General features: G+C 58.1%; 2 protein-coding genes across 12 annotated transcripts; one reads left to right on the top strand and one right to left on the bottom strand.

Moving 5' to 3' along the window:
* Positions 1-268: 268 nt before the first annotated feature.
* Positions 269-9,707, bottom strand: GUK1 (guanylate kinase 1). Of its 6 annotated transcripts, none has more exons than XM_082620507.1 (8): positions 9,523-9,707; positions 3,040-3,153; positions 2,749-2,790; positions 2,544-2,640; positions 1,156-1,294; positions 992-1,076; positions 723-838; positions 269-582 (listed from the first exon to the last, which is right to left on the bottom strand). In XM_082620507.1, the coding sequence occupies exons 1-8, from the start codon at positions 9,581-9,583 to the stop codon at positions 547-549; spliced, it is 690 nt and encodes a 229-aa protein (XP_082476633.1). In that variant the 5' UTR covers positions 9,584-9,707; the 3' UTR covers positions 269-546. The 6 variants fall into 6 exon arrangements, with proteins under 6 accessions (XP_082476633.1, XP_082476635.1, XP_082476634.1 ...); XM_082620509.1 differs by having other exon boundaries at positions 723-808; positions 9,523-9,696; XM_082620508.1 differs by lacking the exon at positions 9,523-9,707 and adding an exon at positions 8,906-9,045.
* Positions 9,708-9,748: 41 nt separating this feature from the next.
* Positions 9,749-14,009, top strand: MRPL55 (mitochondrial ribosomal protein L55). Of its 6 annotated transcripts, none has more exons than XM_082620516.1 (4): positions 9,749-9,830; positions 10,671-10,747; positions 12,947-13,151; positions 13,782-14,009. In XM_082620516.1, exons 2-4 carry the CDS (start codon positions 10,722-10,724, stop codon positions 13,926-13,928), a joined length of 378 nt encoding a protein of 125 aa, XP_082476642.1. In that variant the 5' UTR covers positions 9,749-9,830; positions 10,671-10,721; the 3' UTR covers positions 13,929-14,009. The 6 variants fall into 6 exon arrangements, with proteins under 6 accessions (XP_082476642.1, XP_082476638.1, XP_082476641.1 ...); XM_082620512.1 differs by having other exon boundaries at positions 9,779-9,917; XM_082620515.1 differs by having other exon boundaries at positions 9,809-9,917; positions 10,668-10,747.
* The last annotated feature ends 1,447 nt before the right edge of the window (positions 14,010-15,456 follow it).

Below are 15,456 nucleotides of genomic sequence, written 5' to 3'. Positions count from 1 at the left end.
CAATGGCAACTCAAAGAGACAGTGGGGGATGAGGCCCTGCACCCACCTGGTGGGAGCCCAGGGCAAGCAGCGCGCAGCAGCTCAGGAGCAGCCCTCTCTGGGGGCCGGCAGCCCAGAGCAGCAGATATCAGATGGATGCTGCTGCCCAAGAACCTCCAGGGGCTGGCCAGTTAGGGTGTGGCTGCCAATAGCAGGGTGGGGTCGGGGGTGGGTCTGGAGTGGTGTACTGTGGCCCCACCCACCCAGGGCCATGATCCACGGGCTCAAGGACACTCTAACCCAGCAGTTCTTTATTTGGATGTTGGCCCAGCTTCCATGGGAGGGGGGGTTGATAGGGCGGGGTGGGGAGGAAGCCTAGAAATGGACATGGGGAGAGGGGGTGAGAGAAGTCCTCCAGTCACGGTGCGGGAATGAGGGAAGATAGGCAGCACCCCAAACCCTGGGTGCTAGCTGAGGTGAGCAGAGCCACCACCGGAGACCCTGGCCCGCTGCGGGTGGGTGCCAGGCCCTAGGCCCCACCTTTGGAGTTACAGCCGGTGGACCTGCTCAGGAGTGACCAATTGCTTGAGCCTTCTTTATTTCCTGCCGGGGAGAAAGGAAGAGAGACTGGGAAAAGGAAGAGGGTCTCGCCCAGGGCCTGGGGCCGCCATATCACCTGTCCCAGCCTATTTTCCCCGTTTGCCAGACAGAGGTCTGAGGCCCCACCTCCACCCCCAGCCCACCTCGGAGAGCGCCTCCTTCAGGGCCCAGTAGGCCTTGTCCAGACTGTCGTTGACGATGATCAGGTCAAACAGGCCGGGCTCCTCGCCTGAGGGTGGGGGCAGGGTCAGTGGAGGCTCTGGTGACAGAGGCGGGGTCCGGGGACCTTTCACGTGGACCACAGTGCTGGGTGATGGCTCCAGCCCTCCTCTGCCCCTTGCTGGGTGGGACTGTTCTACTGTGGGGGTTGGAGAGGGTCCAGGGATACGGAGTGATAGGTGCCCACACTCACTGCTCTCCATGTCAGCCCGGGCAGCAGCCAGACGCTTAGCCAGGCTCTCCTCCGTCTCTGTGTTCCGCTGCCGCAGCCGCTGCTCCTGTGACAAACTACGGAAGTCAGAAGGTCAGAGCCTCCAGGGTTGCCCCCCACCCCCGCCCTCCTCCCTCAGCCCCCACCAGGACATCCAGCGAGGGTGGCTGCACAAAGATGTAGACGGGCCGCAGGTCGGTCTTCTTGATGTTGCGCACGCCCTGCAGGTCCACATCCAGCACGCAGATGCGGTTCATGGCCTGCACGGCCCGCACAGCTGCTTTGCTGGGGGGGGGATAGGAGGGGGGCTGCTCAGCTGTGGGCTCCTGAGGCCCTAGCAGACCCCATAGTCTCGAAGAGCTTCAGTGGGACCATCACTGCCCATCCCTTGCTCTGGGCCTCTCTGGGGGTGCCCACAGGGGCCCACCCTAACTGTGGCGTCTGTTCCCTCTTTCTGGAAGTACTCCCTGAGCAACCCTTGCACAAGGGGGCCCTCTGCTGGTCTGCTGTGGCAGTAGGGAGGGGCACCTTCAGACCCTGGCCCAGGGCCTCTCCTTCTCCTGGCACCTGCTCCCAGGCCCCACACCACTCCATCACCCCAATCAGTCCCACCCGCCAATCATGCCTCCAGAAGCTTCTGGCATCACCCCCTGGATCGTGCCCTCAGGCTAGCGATGGCGACCACCCTCCCATATCCTGCATGCTTGGGCCCTGCTTGGAGAGGGATGCCCTGGCTGTGGCCCCCATAGCACTACACGGCACGCCCTTGGGCTTCCTCGTCACCTGGCCACCCTTTGTAGGCTTTGGCCCCTCATCCTAGGGTCACCACGTACCATGTGCTCCTCATCCACTGGGGGCACTGCCCCTTAGCGGGCATTGTGTGTCCCAACAGTGGCCAAATGACCCCACTTGGCAGCCCACCACTCTTCCCATCTGCACCTGGGGCAGCGTATGCTGGGTCCTGTGGGGTACCTGCCTCGCCCAGCTAGGTGGCTCAGGGACAGGCTATGCACAGAGGCATGCCTGGCCCTGCCTGCCTGTTTCAAGGCACTGCTTCCAGGCCTTGCAAGCCAGGTGCGAGGAGCCAGCAAAGACCCCGCTCTGGTGGGTTGTTGGGAGGGGCAGCTGCTGTTGTGCCAGAGACCGTCTCAGGCTACCCCAGGGGTTGGAGGTGGGGGGGGGGGCATAGTGCAATCTGCCAACCTATGAGACCCAGGTCCTCCAAGTCCTCATTGCATACCAGGCCCTTGTGTGGCCCACTGTTCTCACAGCAGCCTGGCCAGGTAGACACAAATGGGGCTGGGCCAGGAGGGAGTGGCCTAGAGAGCCCTGACTGTGGCTGCATCTTGACCCCTGGGGGGCTGGGTCCCTTGCCTCAACTGCCCAGACGGCCCATAGAAAGAAACCCCCCACCTGGGGCCCAGCCAAGGGGAGACCCGCTGCTCAGGGCCCACAGAGAGATACCCCTGCCTGGGCTGCCCACTCTAGGTTCCTGAGAGAACTGGAGGAAGGGAGGGCCCCAAGCATGGCCTACCTGGTCCCATACAAGTTCCCTGAGAACTCAGCATGCTCGATGAAGTCTCCGGCGGCAATGTCCCGCTGCATCACCTCCCTGGTCACAAAGTAGTAATCTGCAAAGGAGGAGGAGCTGATGGGGAGACTGAGGCCTCATGCATCACTCTGACACATGGAGGGCTGCTCCAGTCCTGTGCTGGAGCACTGAGGCTGGCCGAGCTCACCTTTGCCGTTCTCCTCTCCTGGCCTCGGGTTCCTTGTGGTGTCTAGGAACAAGTACCAGTGACTGACTTGGGATGACACCTGGAGCCCCAGGCATCCCATCCCCAGGGCCTTGCCCACAGGGCCTGGCTCAGCCCATCTGGGGGTGTGGGAGAGGAGGCTCCAGGTTAGGGTCAGCAGAGTGGGGGTTTCCGCCACACCGTGTGGGAGTGTGGGGGGCTTCAGGGCATGTCAGTAGGAGTCCCCGCCCCCAGCTTCTTTGAGACCCTCCCCCACCTCCCCTGGCGCCTCACGGGACACGCTGAAGCCGAAGATGCTGTCGTGTTCCTGCAGGAGTCTCTTCAGTAGGGTGCTCTTCCCAGCCCCCGAGGGTCCGCTCAGGACAACGGGCCTTGGTCCTGACATCCCTGTAGCGGGGGACGGGGGAGGCAAATATCAGCAGGGCCTTGCTCTCTATGGAAGTGGGCGAGGTGGCTGCGGTGCCCCCATCTCTGCCCCAAGTGAATTCACCCCAGAAATTGGGCAGAGCTGTGGGCAGTCACTCAGAGTCATGCTCAAACCCTGGCTATGCCTCCCTTTGGGCGTGCTACCTGGTAATACATGCACTGACCACAAATGTGTGGCCTCCCAGCTGTCCACTCCTATCCCACCCTCAAGGAGCTCCTGGGAGGGGCATGTCCGGGTCCCAATTCCTGCATCTCCTGGCACCACACCCCAGAGGTGCCCTTGGTCAAGGTCAGCGGAACCCAAGCCCTGTTCTGGGAACTTCCACTGAAAAGCAAGGGGCTGACCCCAAACGACCACAGCTTCCTGACTCCCCTTCTCTGATACTTGGGTCTCATGAAGCCAGCAGGAGAGCAATGGGTGCCACCCTCCCAGCTCATAGCACAGGGCTCAGACACCTGCCACAGGTGAAAACGCTGAGGGCAGGAATAGTGGGGGAGCCCTGGAAGCATCAGCTTAGCCTGCTCTGTGCCCATTGGATCACCCCAGCACCCCTCATACAGGACCTACCTTCTGCATGGGGTGCAGCCTCCGTGCTCACCTTGGGGCTGCTCGGGATGAGCTGAGAGGAGAGTGATAATCCTTGCCTGCTCCCCACCCTCTAAGCACTAAATCCCTCCCAGGGCAGCCAGCGCCACCTGCTCAGCAGAGGGCAAAGGCTGCTCCTCACCCTAGAGATGCGCACTTGCCCACCCAGCCACGTGAGCAAGACGGGCTGAGGAAGGTCAGGTGCATCGGGGAGCCTCAGAAGACAGGAATCGAGGTAGGCACTGAGCTAGGGGGCTGGGAGGCTATGTGTTGCCCCGGAGGGAGACCCTGGGAGGGCGTGTGGTGAGCTGGCCTACCCCAGCAGGGCTCTGTCTGTGGGGTGCCTGGTAAGGTGTGGAGGGGCAGTCAGTGGCCAGTAGACCAGCGATGAGGCCCAGGAGGGACAGGCCACTCTGCTCGGGGACACCCAGTCATCTAGCCCAGGGCAGCTCTCCAGCAGGGCCCCAGGTGGGCACTGCTTTCCTAATCCGCAATGAGGCCAACCTGGGTAATCTGGCTAAAGCATAGCTAGCTATTCTGGGACCATCATGCCATATGCAAACACCCCGGAGAAGGAGTCGGGAAACAGATACGCTCCTCTGCTGAAGAGAGATAGAAGAAATGGGCCCAGAGGAGCTCAACAATTATCTGTCACTTCTAAATGACCAGTTCTTAGTTCCCTTGTCTCTTCCAAGTTTCCTATTACGATAGTACATCGTTTTTATCTAGCAACGGTCCCATTGGACTCCCAACTCCTTTCTGGTGTCTTGACTTTCCCACCCAGACACAGTGCCACCATACAAATGCCCACATGTGTGTGTGTCCGACTCCAAGCCCACTGCTGTTGCTGCCCAATAGAGCGCAGCCCCCTCCCTACCCTAAGGACTGGTGCATGGGAAGGTCTCATCTCTGGCTCACTGTCGGCCTTCACAAAGTTCCTTCCTTTGCACAATGAACGTCCTGTGGGCAACCCGGCCCACCCCCCTGGGTCTGTCCTGACTTCTAGACAGTGAGTGACCAGGGTTGTGGGGAGAGCTACGTCGGGGTGGAGGGGCATAGGAGGACAGAGGAAACACTGGGGGCCAGTCGGTCCCCGAGCAAGGTTGCTGCCCCTAGAGGAGGCCTGGAAAGAGAAAGGCTATGGAGGCTGGGGTCTGCCACCACACTGCCCGGCCTCGGGACTGTGCCGAGTCACCGCCGCACACACACTGCCTCCCCACCTTGCAAGCAGGGCAGCTGTGGTTGTTCAGCAGCGTAGGTCTTCCCAGGACCCGGCAGCATGTAGGCGCCACAGGAATGTGAGTTTCTCCAGGGCGGGGGCAACATCAAGTGGACACATGGCAATGCTTACAAGAGATGGACCAGAAAGCCTACCTGGGCCTTGCTCACAGCAACAAACCCTCAACTCAGTGGATGCAGCTGGTGCCTTCTGGACCCAACTTGGGGTATCCACCTCCAGGGAGGGGAGGACCCATCCTGCCTATCTATGAAGAAGCCCCTCAGGAACACTATGCTCCTTTGCCATGTGTCCAACTTGAACAGGTGCCCCGCCCTCACATCCCACAGCCCCCAACTGTAAACCTTCCAGCAACACCCAGAGACTACATGGTTTTGACCTGCCCTGTGCCTCCAGGCCAACACACAGGCCCCTAACATGTTTCCCTGGCAGTTCCTGCCCTGTTCCCCATGCCTGCAATCATGGCCAGATGTTGTGGTCATAAGCTCTAACATCTGGACACTGCAAACCTACATAGGGAAGACACGTCTTCAATCAGGACCAAACACTACACCTGGAAGTCGCAGCGCCTGAAACCCTCAAGGAGCATGCTGTGCACAAGTCTTACTCATCATCTTACCTGGTTTCTTTTTTTTTTTTAAATTTTTTGCCTTATAACAAATTTAATCAGTTATACATATACATATGTTTCCATATCCCCTCCCTTTTGCGTCTCCCTCCCACCCTCCCTATCCCACCCCTCCAGGCGGTCACAAAGCACCGAGCTGATCTCCCTGTGCTCTACGGCTGCTTCCCACTAGCTATCTACCTTACGTTTGGTAGTGTATATATGTCCATGCCGCTCTTTCACTTTGTCACCTGGTTTCTATCTGGCTTTCTACCCCATGTCATGAACCCTGGGGGCATGGGCACGGCACCTGCATCCCACTGAGACCTCCCATCCCCAGCCCAACAACCACTGGCAGTAAGCAGCAGGTATGTACGCACGCATGGGGGTTGGCTGATGGCTGCAAAGTTCACTCCCTGCCTGGGTCCACATCATCACCTTACCCTGCCAGCCCACTCCTCACAGGGTATCCTCCTGAGCCCCAACCTGCCCCTCAAGTCCAGGCCCCAGGCCTTCCCAGTGCTGGCCACCCATCGTGCCCTCCTTCAAAGGTTACTCTACCGATGACAATGGGAGGGGCACCCACCTAGCACCACTGCCTTCAGGTGGGTGGGATCCAGAGTCCTTCCTCTTGTGGGGCTCTTCCCTGAGGCCACCTCCTCTTAGCACAAGGGCGCGAGCCACAGTGACCACATCGGAGTGGACTCGCCCTGCAGAAGGCACTTGGGGAGTCGCTGGATACTGGGCTCCACCCAGTGATCATGGTGATAGAGTGATCACTAAAGCCACCTCTGACAGGAGCACACTCAGTGTGGGACAGACCTCAGGGCCTCTCCGTCCCAGTGACCAAGTGTGCCAGATACCCCTGAGCCTGATTTTGGCCCCAGCAGCTGGTATAACTGATTGGCAGTTAGGAATGCTCTGTATCCGCTCCTCCTTGACTATTCCACAATTCCGAACCCCAGCTTCCTGGAAAGAAACTGGAAATTTCCCAAGGACAGCAATAAGGATCAGGGATGCAATTTCTGTAGGAGTCGCTGGGGCAAGCCTGTGCATTCTGGAATGCTCTCTGCTGGAACCCCTCACGAGGAGCTCCTCAGGCAGCCCTGGAAGGCTCGCCTCGAGAAGCATTTCCTGCTCTCCTTCCTGCTTCCACCTGCTTTCCCGCCCTGTCCCAAGGGCTGGGCATGGCCACCACCCCACTTCCCTCCCCACTCGTCCACGAGACACTAAGACAAGGTGCAACCCTCTGAGGATACACAGAAGAGAAAGTCAAACCCCACCAGCCCTCTTGCAAAACACAAGCCACAAGACATGAGTTGATCTGGGTTAGGATAGCTGGTCATGCCCTATCCCCCAAACAGGCTGTGTGGGACAGGAGGACTACCCTGGCCTTGGCCTCAGGTGCTCCGTGTGTGGGACATGTCCTGGCCCAATGACCTTAAGAAACCATTTAACCTTCAAGAACCTGACTTGAAGTGGGAGAGCCACAACGCAGCCAGCGATTTTCTTCTCACTTCCTCTCCCGGCAGTGGGGTGAGACCATGCCTTCCCTGAGAGGAAGCTTGTCCTTCAAAAGTGTTGGCAAGAAGCCACACCATGGAGGACTCGGGCCTGTCATGGCTACACAGCTGCGTCTGGATCTCCTTCCATCAAGGAGAAGGACCGGGATTCAGTCCCACATGAGATCCTCAGTTCTAGCCCTAAGGGAAGGCAGAGGGAGCATGAAAGGGAAAGGGGTCCAGGACATACAAATCAAAGAGCAAGAAAAAGCCCAAGCCCTTCTGGGTGGGGGGGGGAGGGTTCACTCTCACAGAGAGGGGAACAGAGGTCAAGCACACCCAGGGTCAGCCAGGGACCAGGGGACATCAAGGCCCAGCACGCACAGGATCAGAGAAGGACCCAGGGGGAACAGAGGCCTGGTACACAGGTTCAGCCAGGGGTCAGAGGCCGACTGAAGGGCACCTGCCTCCATACCAGTGTCCCAACAGCTCACCCTCTGTGCTTCCCCTTTTCTCCTTGAGGACTGGGGTCACTTCCTTCCACCCCCAACTACATCGTAATACCTTCCTTCTTGCTCTTCCTCAAATCCTCTGAACGTGTTTCTTGGGCTACGCTAAATGTGACGCAAAAGATGGAGATCAACAGTTCAGGTGTTTAAAAAATAAAAAGTTTGGGTGTGGCTGAAGAAAAATGTGCAACTTCAGAACTTGCAGAATCTGCTCCTCAAATAAACTGCTGATCTTACCAGTTCCAGACAAAGGTCAAGGGCTGGATCAACATGTTCTCAAAATCTAAAGGAAAGCCCAAGCAAACTACACCTATCACAGGTGTGGCACCAACCCAGATCACAAGCTGGCCTGGTGTGTGCAGCCAAGTGTGTGGAATGCTTACAAGAGGGCAGAGTAGGGGCTCACGTGGCAGGAAATTCAGCTTGTCAGTGATAAGACGGGAAGCCACACCCACCCCACATCCCTCCTGGTGGTGAAGGTGAAGGTTTTCCTGGGTCCCTCACAAGTCATGGTCTGGGAAGTGAAAGAGTGACAGAAAAGTCCAGAAAAGTCCACATTTGGCCAGGCATGCTGCCAAGGGGCACTCACAGGGGACTCGCGCGAGGCTGACCATGAGAAGCACATCTTGGCCTCCCTCCTCCTGTCCCCGTGGGCCTCATCCCACACTGGCCAATCATCACCTGAGCTTCCACCTCCTCCACCCCTATCAAAAGACACTGATAACATGTGAGGTGGCACACCTCACTGCTCCTCCTCAAACCAGCATCTGGGTGGAGACTCACTCCCTCTCACTGCTCCCAAAAGAATGTCTAAAATCAGCAGATGGGCAGCTCCAGGAACCTAGACTTGAGGTGTCTTGTCCTGAGGGAAGCTGAACCCCAGCTACCATGCCCACGAGTCAGGAAGGCCTGCCACCAACAACCTGCTCCTGCGTGGAGTACCCATATCTGCAATGTCCAGCAGCGCTGGGCTGTGGGGCTGGCCAGGAACCTGCAGCAGTCCCAGGGGCCCTCTTGGCTGGGAGTCCTTGGAGCAGTCAGCTAGGACGCCCCTGCGTTTGCAATATTTGGGGACGAAACACAGCACCAAAGCTGGACCACCGGGAGGGTTTCCCAGCTGTTACCTGCTCCTCTTGAGCTCGGGGTAGACTACATATTTCTACAGGCCAGGTGAGCTCATCGGGACTTCCGCGACTCTGCCATACCAGGCGCAACCTAAGGTCCTTCAAAACCCTCATCTCGCAGGGTTTTCGGCTCTGCTGGGTGGCCCACCTTGGAGAGGGGTGTCAGGCTGCTTCCCCTCTCTGCCCCTCCGCATCCTGCAGGGTCCACAATGGCATCCAGCATGAAGTCCTCAAGCTGCAGGGGTTTTACAAGCTGTTTGGAGCTCCCCGTGCCAGGAGAATTTCCTCCTACATTTTGAGGACTGACACAGGGGAACCAGCTTTTCATTTGTCTAAGTAAAATAGTAACTACTACCAAAAGCAATTCTAAAACACAGACACACGGGATACAACTTCAAAGCGAAGGAAAGCCTTCCTGAATTTGCCTCCATGAGGAGACGCACTACCCTCTCCTCGTCTACCCCGCTTTGCTCGCCCCGAGACGGAACTCTGGAAACCAGTGAGGACCGCCGAGGGCAGTTTCGGTGGCTGGCGGGATGACCGAATTCACAAGCACAGCCCCACGAGTCCCCTCAGGCAGGTCCACGACACCGGCGCTCAGCACGGGCTCTGGCGGCCCCTCGCACGCAAGCAGCGGCGGTCCCCGCCTCTCCTCCGCGGATTCAGACAGCGACACGCGAGCCCGGGGCCGGACTCCCCAGGAAGGCCCTCCCGGGGCCTGCGCGCGCCCGGACCTCCGCCCCCCTGCGAGGGGCCGCCACTCACCGTTCGATGGGGCCCGGCCCAGGGCGGCCGCCGCCAGCCCGGCCAGCGGGCGCCGCAGCATGAAGGGCCGCCGCCACCGCCCGCGGGGACGTACGTCACAGAGCAGCGCCACGCCGGCCCGGCCTCTCTCCGCCCCTCAGAGAAGCACTTCAGCGCGGAGCCGGACCCGCCCCAGCCAGCGGGCAAGCTGGTCAGAGCTGCGCCGGCCTCGCCCCGCCTCTCAAGGCTGTACGTCAGCGCCGCACGACGCTGCGCCCGCCGGATGACGTTGTGGCGGTGCCGCAGGAGGACTGAAAGCTGCATTTACAGTGATTGTGGATCGGGCTCTGGCCAGTCCGGCACCCGATTGGCCGGTGGCGGCCTGGCCGCTGGTCCTCGAGGCCGCTTCGGAGGCGGTGAGGGTGGCAAGTTGGTGCCGGAAAGGCGCCGCGTCGCGCGGGCTTGGAGGGCTTCCCCCAAGGGAGGGTCCGTGCCCCGCCGCATGCCGCCCTCGAGGGCGAGAGAATGGGCGGGTATTGCTTGGGAGGTTTATAGCATTTCGTTGTCCTGCTGAGTCACGTCCGAAGGCGGAAGGAAGCCTGCAGATGCCCTGCCCTGACAGGGGATAGCGAGGCAAACCTTCTCATCTCGGCCGGGAGGGCTCTTTTCCTGGGGTCTGAATGTCTGATACATCAGGTCTTCGACATTTGAAACAACTGGTTGGTCACCGTGAAAACCTCAGTTTCCCTGGGACTCAAGGTTTAGTTAGCCGCGGCTGCCCTTTTGTCATCTTTACCTCGCTGGATTTTGTGAGAATGCAATGACCTTGGAAAACAAGGTATAAGCTAGTCTTCTCCGTTTACGTTGCATTCCATCCTCAGACTGGCTTCCCTGACTCAGCAACCCACCAGAATGGTCCCGGGCCCTGCTGCAGACGTACTAAGTCAGAGTTTTGGGGAGTAGGACCGGGGCATCTCCGGGTCAAAAACGTTCCACAGGTGATTGTAATGCCAGGTCAGGGCTGGAAGCCTGATAGGTTACTGGGCAAGACGGGCACTGACCTGGTAATGTCTTGGAGACCGCTTTGTTCCTGGCTGGGATTTGGTGAGAATCAGTTAGGTGGAAAAGCCTGCCTTTTAAAAAAGATCTCTCATTTCTTTGCCTAGCAGGTCACACATTGGGCCCGTGACTGACCCTGGGCCTTCACGTGCTGCAGGAGGATGGTGGCCAAGGGCAGACTGCTTGGGTAAGCACGGCCCTCCAGGCCTCTTGGGACTGCTGTAATAGGGCCACCCAAAGAATGCCAACTCAAGAGGCTTAGGCTCTGCTGCTTCAGGAAAACCTCCAGAGCCAGTGTGTTTATCTGGAGAATACATACAAGTACATATGTGTGGACAGCTTAACAGTGTTGAAGGAGGAATGGAAGTGACTTGTGAGTATACCTGGCACCAAACAGATGTGATGGTGGTCACTGTCCTGTTCAGAGCCTGCGGGCCAGCCATGGAGAATTTCATGGCCTTCCTTCTCTTACCACCAGAACTGCCTCCCCGTATGCGTGTTCCTCTCACTCCCTGGTCTCCCCCAGGTGAGAAGTATTGATGGAGGAGAAAATGAATGCAGGTTTTGAATTGTTTCTGTGGAATCTAGGGAGAGGGATGTGGCACCTGAAGCTGTGAGTTAGTATGAAGATGGAGCAGGGACTCGGGCTGCAGCGTTCCCAGGAGGGCCCTCATGCTGGAGAAGGTTCATGTTGGAACTGCAACTGCTGTTTGGTGGGAAAACATCCACCCTTTCCCCTCAAGGGTTGACTCCAGCCCCTTCCAGAAGCCTCCTGAGTCACCAACCCCAGGTTCTCCGGAGCGGCTGTGTCCTCGGCTCCCTGGTGCTGCTTAGGTACAGGCCCTGCCCAACTGACTGCAGGTTCCTCTGGTGCTGGAGTTTACCCACCACCTCCTTTCTCCAGTCTTGCACTTCTGGAGGCAGGGACTGGATTCATTTTGCCAAAATTTATGAGCATTTAGCTAGGGAGAGTCTGGGACTTGATAGCAAATAAGATGCAATTCTCGCCCCAGGCCATTAGACTAGTAGAGGAGATGGGCCCTCAGCCTGAGGTGTCAGCTGGGGAGTGCAGGGGGTGGTGGGAACCACAACCAAAGCAGAGGCTGCCATACTGTGGCTGTGCATGGCCCATGGCCCATGTGCTTATGCTGGCTGCTTTGTGGAGAGAGAAGTTCTGAAAGTCTGGTGGGAGCTACTGAAGTGATGTGAATATCAGAATCACTACCCGCAAAGCAGGGGAACTTAATAGGAATTGAAATGGGGACCAGGTGGGAGGCTGTTGGGAAGGTTTGCATTGATGTGACTGCCCATGCAGTGAGGGAGTTGGGAAAAGGCACATGGTGAGTGTGCAGGATGCCTGTCCACTGTGAGTGTTCAAAAGAATGCCAGAAGAAGAAGGTCACTTCCAGAGTACCCGACAATTCCAGGAAATTCTGGTACTTGTTTGAATGCATTCTTCCTCAAACCTGTGAGGAAACGGATGGACTGAGGCACAGCCTGGGGCTCTGAATTCAAGTTTGCATGAAAGCCAGCCTGGAAGGGACTTTGCGGGGGGCGGGTCACAGGGAGAGGCTGGGACAGGGAAATCGAGGTCCCGAGTGGGTGAGACAAATGTGGGGTCACGTGGCTGGGTAGAGTGGGGCATGAAGAGTACCTAGCCCTTTCCTGTCACCTTGGAGCATGTGCTCTGCTATGTGCAGGAGGGCTGAGCGCCCACCACACTTAGAAGCCAAGTGGACCAGGTGTCTCGGTCTGCTTGGGCTGGCCTAGCAGAACACCACAGACCAGGGAGCTTATGAAAGCTGGAAGTCTGAGATTAGGGTGCCAGCAGGGTTCTGGTGAAGTCTCTCTTCCTGGTTCAGAGATGGCTGCCTTCTTTCAGTGTCCTCACATGGAGGGGAGAGTTAGCTCTCTGGTCTCTTCCTCTTACAAGGGCACCAGTCCTACTGGGGGGACCCTACGCTCACGACCTCATCTAATTCAAATCACCACCCAAAGGTCCCACCTCCTGGCACCATCTCACGGGGGTTAGGGCTTCAACGTGTGAATGGGGAAGGGGGCGTGGGATGGACTCAAATGGTCAGTCCAAGCACCAGGTTTGCAGTCCCCTGGAAATCAGCTTCCTACTCAGTGCTGTAGTCCAGCACCCTAGCCATGGGGCCAGGCCTCACCAGAGACACTCACCAGGGTCCTGGCTGTGGACTCTGTCCTCACCCATCTGAGAGCCTTGTGGGCTCACCCCTGCAGCCTCTTTCTGGATGTGGGGTGTAGCTACTCTGACCACATCCTGCCCTGGTGCGCGTTGCTGTGTGCCCCCATAGGAGCTGGGCTGTGTGGCCACTCTGGTCCTGGCACCAACCGCTGACCAGCACGTGTGTGTCTGCAGCCTGCTCTGGCAGCGTGTGGTGACAGGGGCTGCCCTTGAGAGCCGCCGCCAGCTGTATATGTCCTCCCGGCGAGCTGATTGCAACAGAGCCTCACTCACTCGAGTACACCGGCAGACCTACGCACGCCTCTACCCTGTGCTCCTGGTCAAGCAGGATGGTTCCACCATCCACATCCGCTACCGGGAGCCTCGACGGATTCTCACAGTAAGCTTCCTTCCCCGACACTCCCCTGGGGTGCAGGTCTTGGAGGACTTAGCCTGTAGAAACTGCTCCTCCAGGGGTTCACGGGGTCAGAACCCACCATCGCTGGACTGGGGCAGGAAGGCGAGTCATGGGTCAGAATTGTTTGAGGAGAGGGAGGAGGGTGATCTGGAGCTCACTCCACACACCAAGATGAGAAAGCAATAGTGAGCCGTGTGTTCGAAAAAATATCACGTCTTGGGAAAACAAGCAGAAAAAGTTTTTAAAAAAATAAAAGCTTCAGGGCTTCCCTGGTGGCACAGTGGTTTTAGAGTCCGCCTGCCAATGCAGGGGACACGGGTTCGTGCCCCGGTCCGGGAAGAACCCACGTGCTGCGGAGTGGCTAGGCCTGTGAGCCATGGCCGCTGAGCCTGCGCATCCGGAGCCTGTGCTCCGGAATGGGAGAGGCCACAACGGTGAGAGGCCCGCGTACCGCAAAAAAAAAAAAAAAAAAAGCTTCAAAGGGACAGAAAACCCAACAGAACACATAAGACCTAAACTGTGTGGTAGATGATAACAAGGTGAAGTGGAGACCCTGGAGAACATCCTGGTACCCTCCACCTGAGCCATGTACACATCCCTTCCTCCCCACAGATGCCCGTGGACCTGGACTCTCTGTCCCCAGAGGAGAGGCGTGCACGGTTCCGGAAACGAGAGGCCCAGGTCAAAGAGAAGGAGGAGCCAGAGCTCAGTGACGACTTTGATGTGGAGAAGTACAAGCAGTTTTGGACCAAAAAGTGATGGTGCCTGGAAGCTGCTCTGACCGAGGGGGATGCTATGGAGCAGGGAGGGACATGTGTCTTTAAATCATGTGTTCACGAAGCTGTGTCCATCTTATCTTTCCTTTTCATGTGCCCTAGCCTGGAGGGTCTCTACAACTGAGCTGAATGGAGGGCTTAGAATCAGGTCAGTTGTGGTTTTAGGATGAGGTCCAAAGGGCATGTGATCCTTCAGCAGTACCGAGGTCATGGGTGCTCTTCCGACTGCAGGGAAGCCTGGCCACTGCTGTACCTGCCCCTCTGGGTCCTGGAGCCCCCTTGGTTCTAGCGCTGCCTTCAGCCTCAGGGCACCAGGGACTCTCCCGGGGAGCACAGTGGCCACCATGGGAGGAGCAGGGTGTCTGGGATCCAAGGACATCTGCACCTAGCCTACAGCTGGCCTGCCCTACCCCTCACCAGGCCTCCCTCAGCCGTACCCAGCACGCAGTGGGAAGGTGCTCCCCATCAAAGGGGCCAGAGGGACTGGCCGCTCCCCTTTGTTAACGCCACTGAGGTCTGCAGTGCGTTGTAGCTACAATCTGCTGGGCCTTCCAGTTGACTGCTGCCTTTCTGCTCCAGGGGTTGATTTTACCCTGGCAGCCTTCCTGCAAGACCCAAGGGAGCAATTCCCAGCCTTTTTAAGGCAGCTGACCCGGCCCGGGCCTGGGGCTGCTTCTCGTTAGGTCCTGGGTGGTCAGGCTCCTTTTCATAAACCTGAGGGCCAGTCGTAGAGTACTGATATAGTAGACGGTGGGGACGGCATTCTGTTCATGACCTTGGAGGCAGGAGCCAGCAGCCTTTGGGAGATGGACCCTGTACCTTATCTCTAGATCAGAAGGCCAACCCCTTCTGGTCCACTCACCACACCAGCACTGTACAGCTGCACGGGGACATCCACTGCACTGCACCACCCCCCTGCCCCCACGGCAGCTGTCCACTCCAGGCCCTGCCAACCTGGCTTGCTCAAGGATGCCCCCGGCAGCCGTCAGGCAAGTGAGGGATTCCCCGAGAAAGCAGGTTCAGAGGAAGGCCAGGTGAAAGGCCTCTTCTCGATTCCCTGCCAGCCCATCAGGTGAACTCACTGAGTAACCTGCAGGAGGGCAGTGTCTTGTGAAAGGACTAATAACAAAGGGCATACAGAATAACACTCCTGACACCTTGCTGCAAATTCCTCAGAGAACATTTGTTCACCCTACGGTTTCAGTTCAGCAGGGGTTGGCTAACAGAGAAGCACCCCTCCACTCACTAGCACCGTTATCACTGGATCTAGCCTGGTTCGCTGTGGTGATAAACGGAACGCGCTCGCCCTCCAACTAGCTCAGTTTACTTCGGATACTGAGCCATCACCTGACAGCAGCAATGACCGAAACAGTGCCGAATGAGAAGCATCTGCCAACGCTTTGGGGGTGACTGAGGCCTTCTCTGCGCTGTCTGGGGAACGAACGCGATGAGGTGTGCTTCCTTGGGAACTGGACACAGCCGGTACCCCCGAGGGCGGAGGATGAGCGGCG

Source organism: Mesoplodon mirus (assembly GCF_964341445.2).
Source record: "Mesoplodon mirus genome assembly, chromosome: 5".
In the NCBI taxonomy this organism is placed as follows: Eukaryota; Metazoa; Chordata; class Mammalia; order Artiodactyla; family Ziphiidae; genus Mesoplodon; species Mesoplodon mirus.
This window is presented reverse-complemented; position numbering and strand designations above follow the sequence as displayed.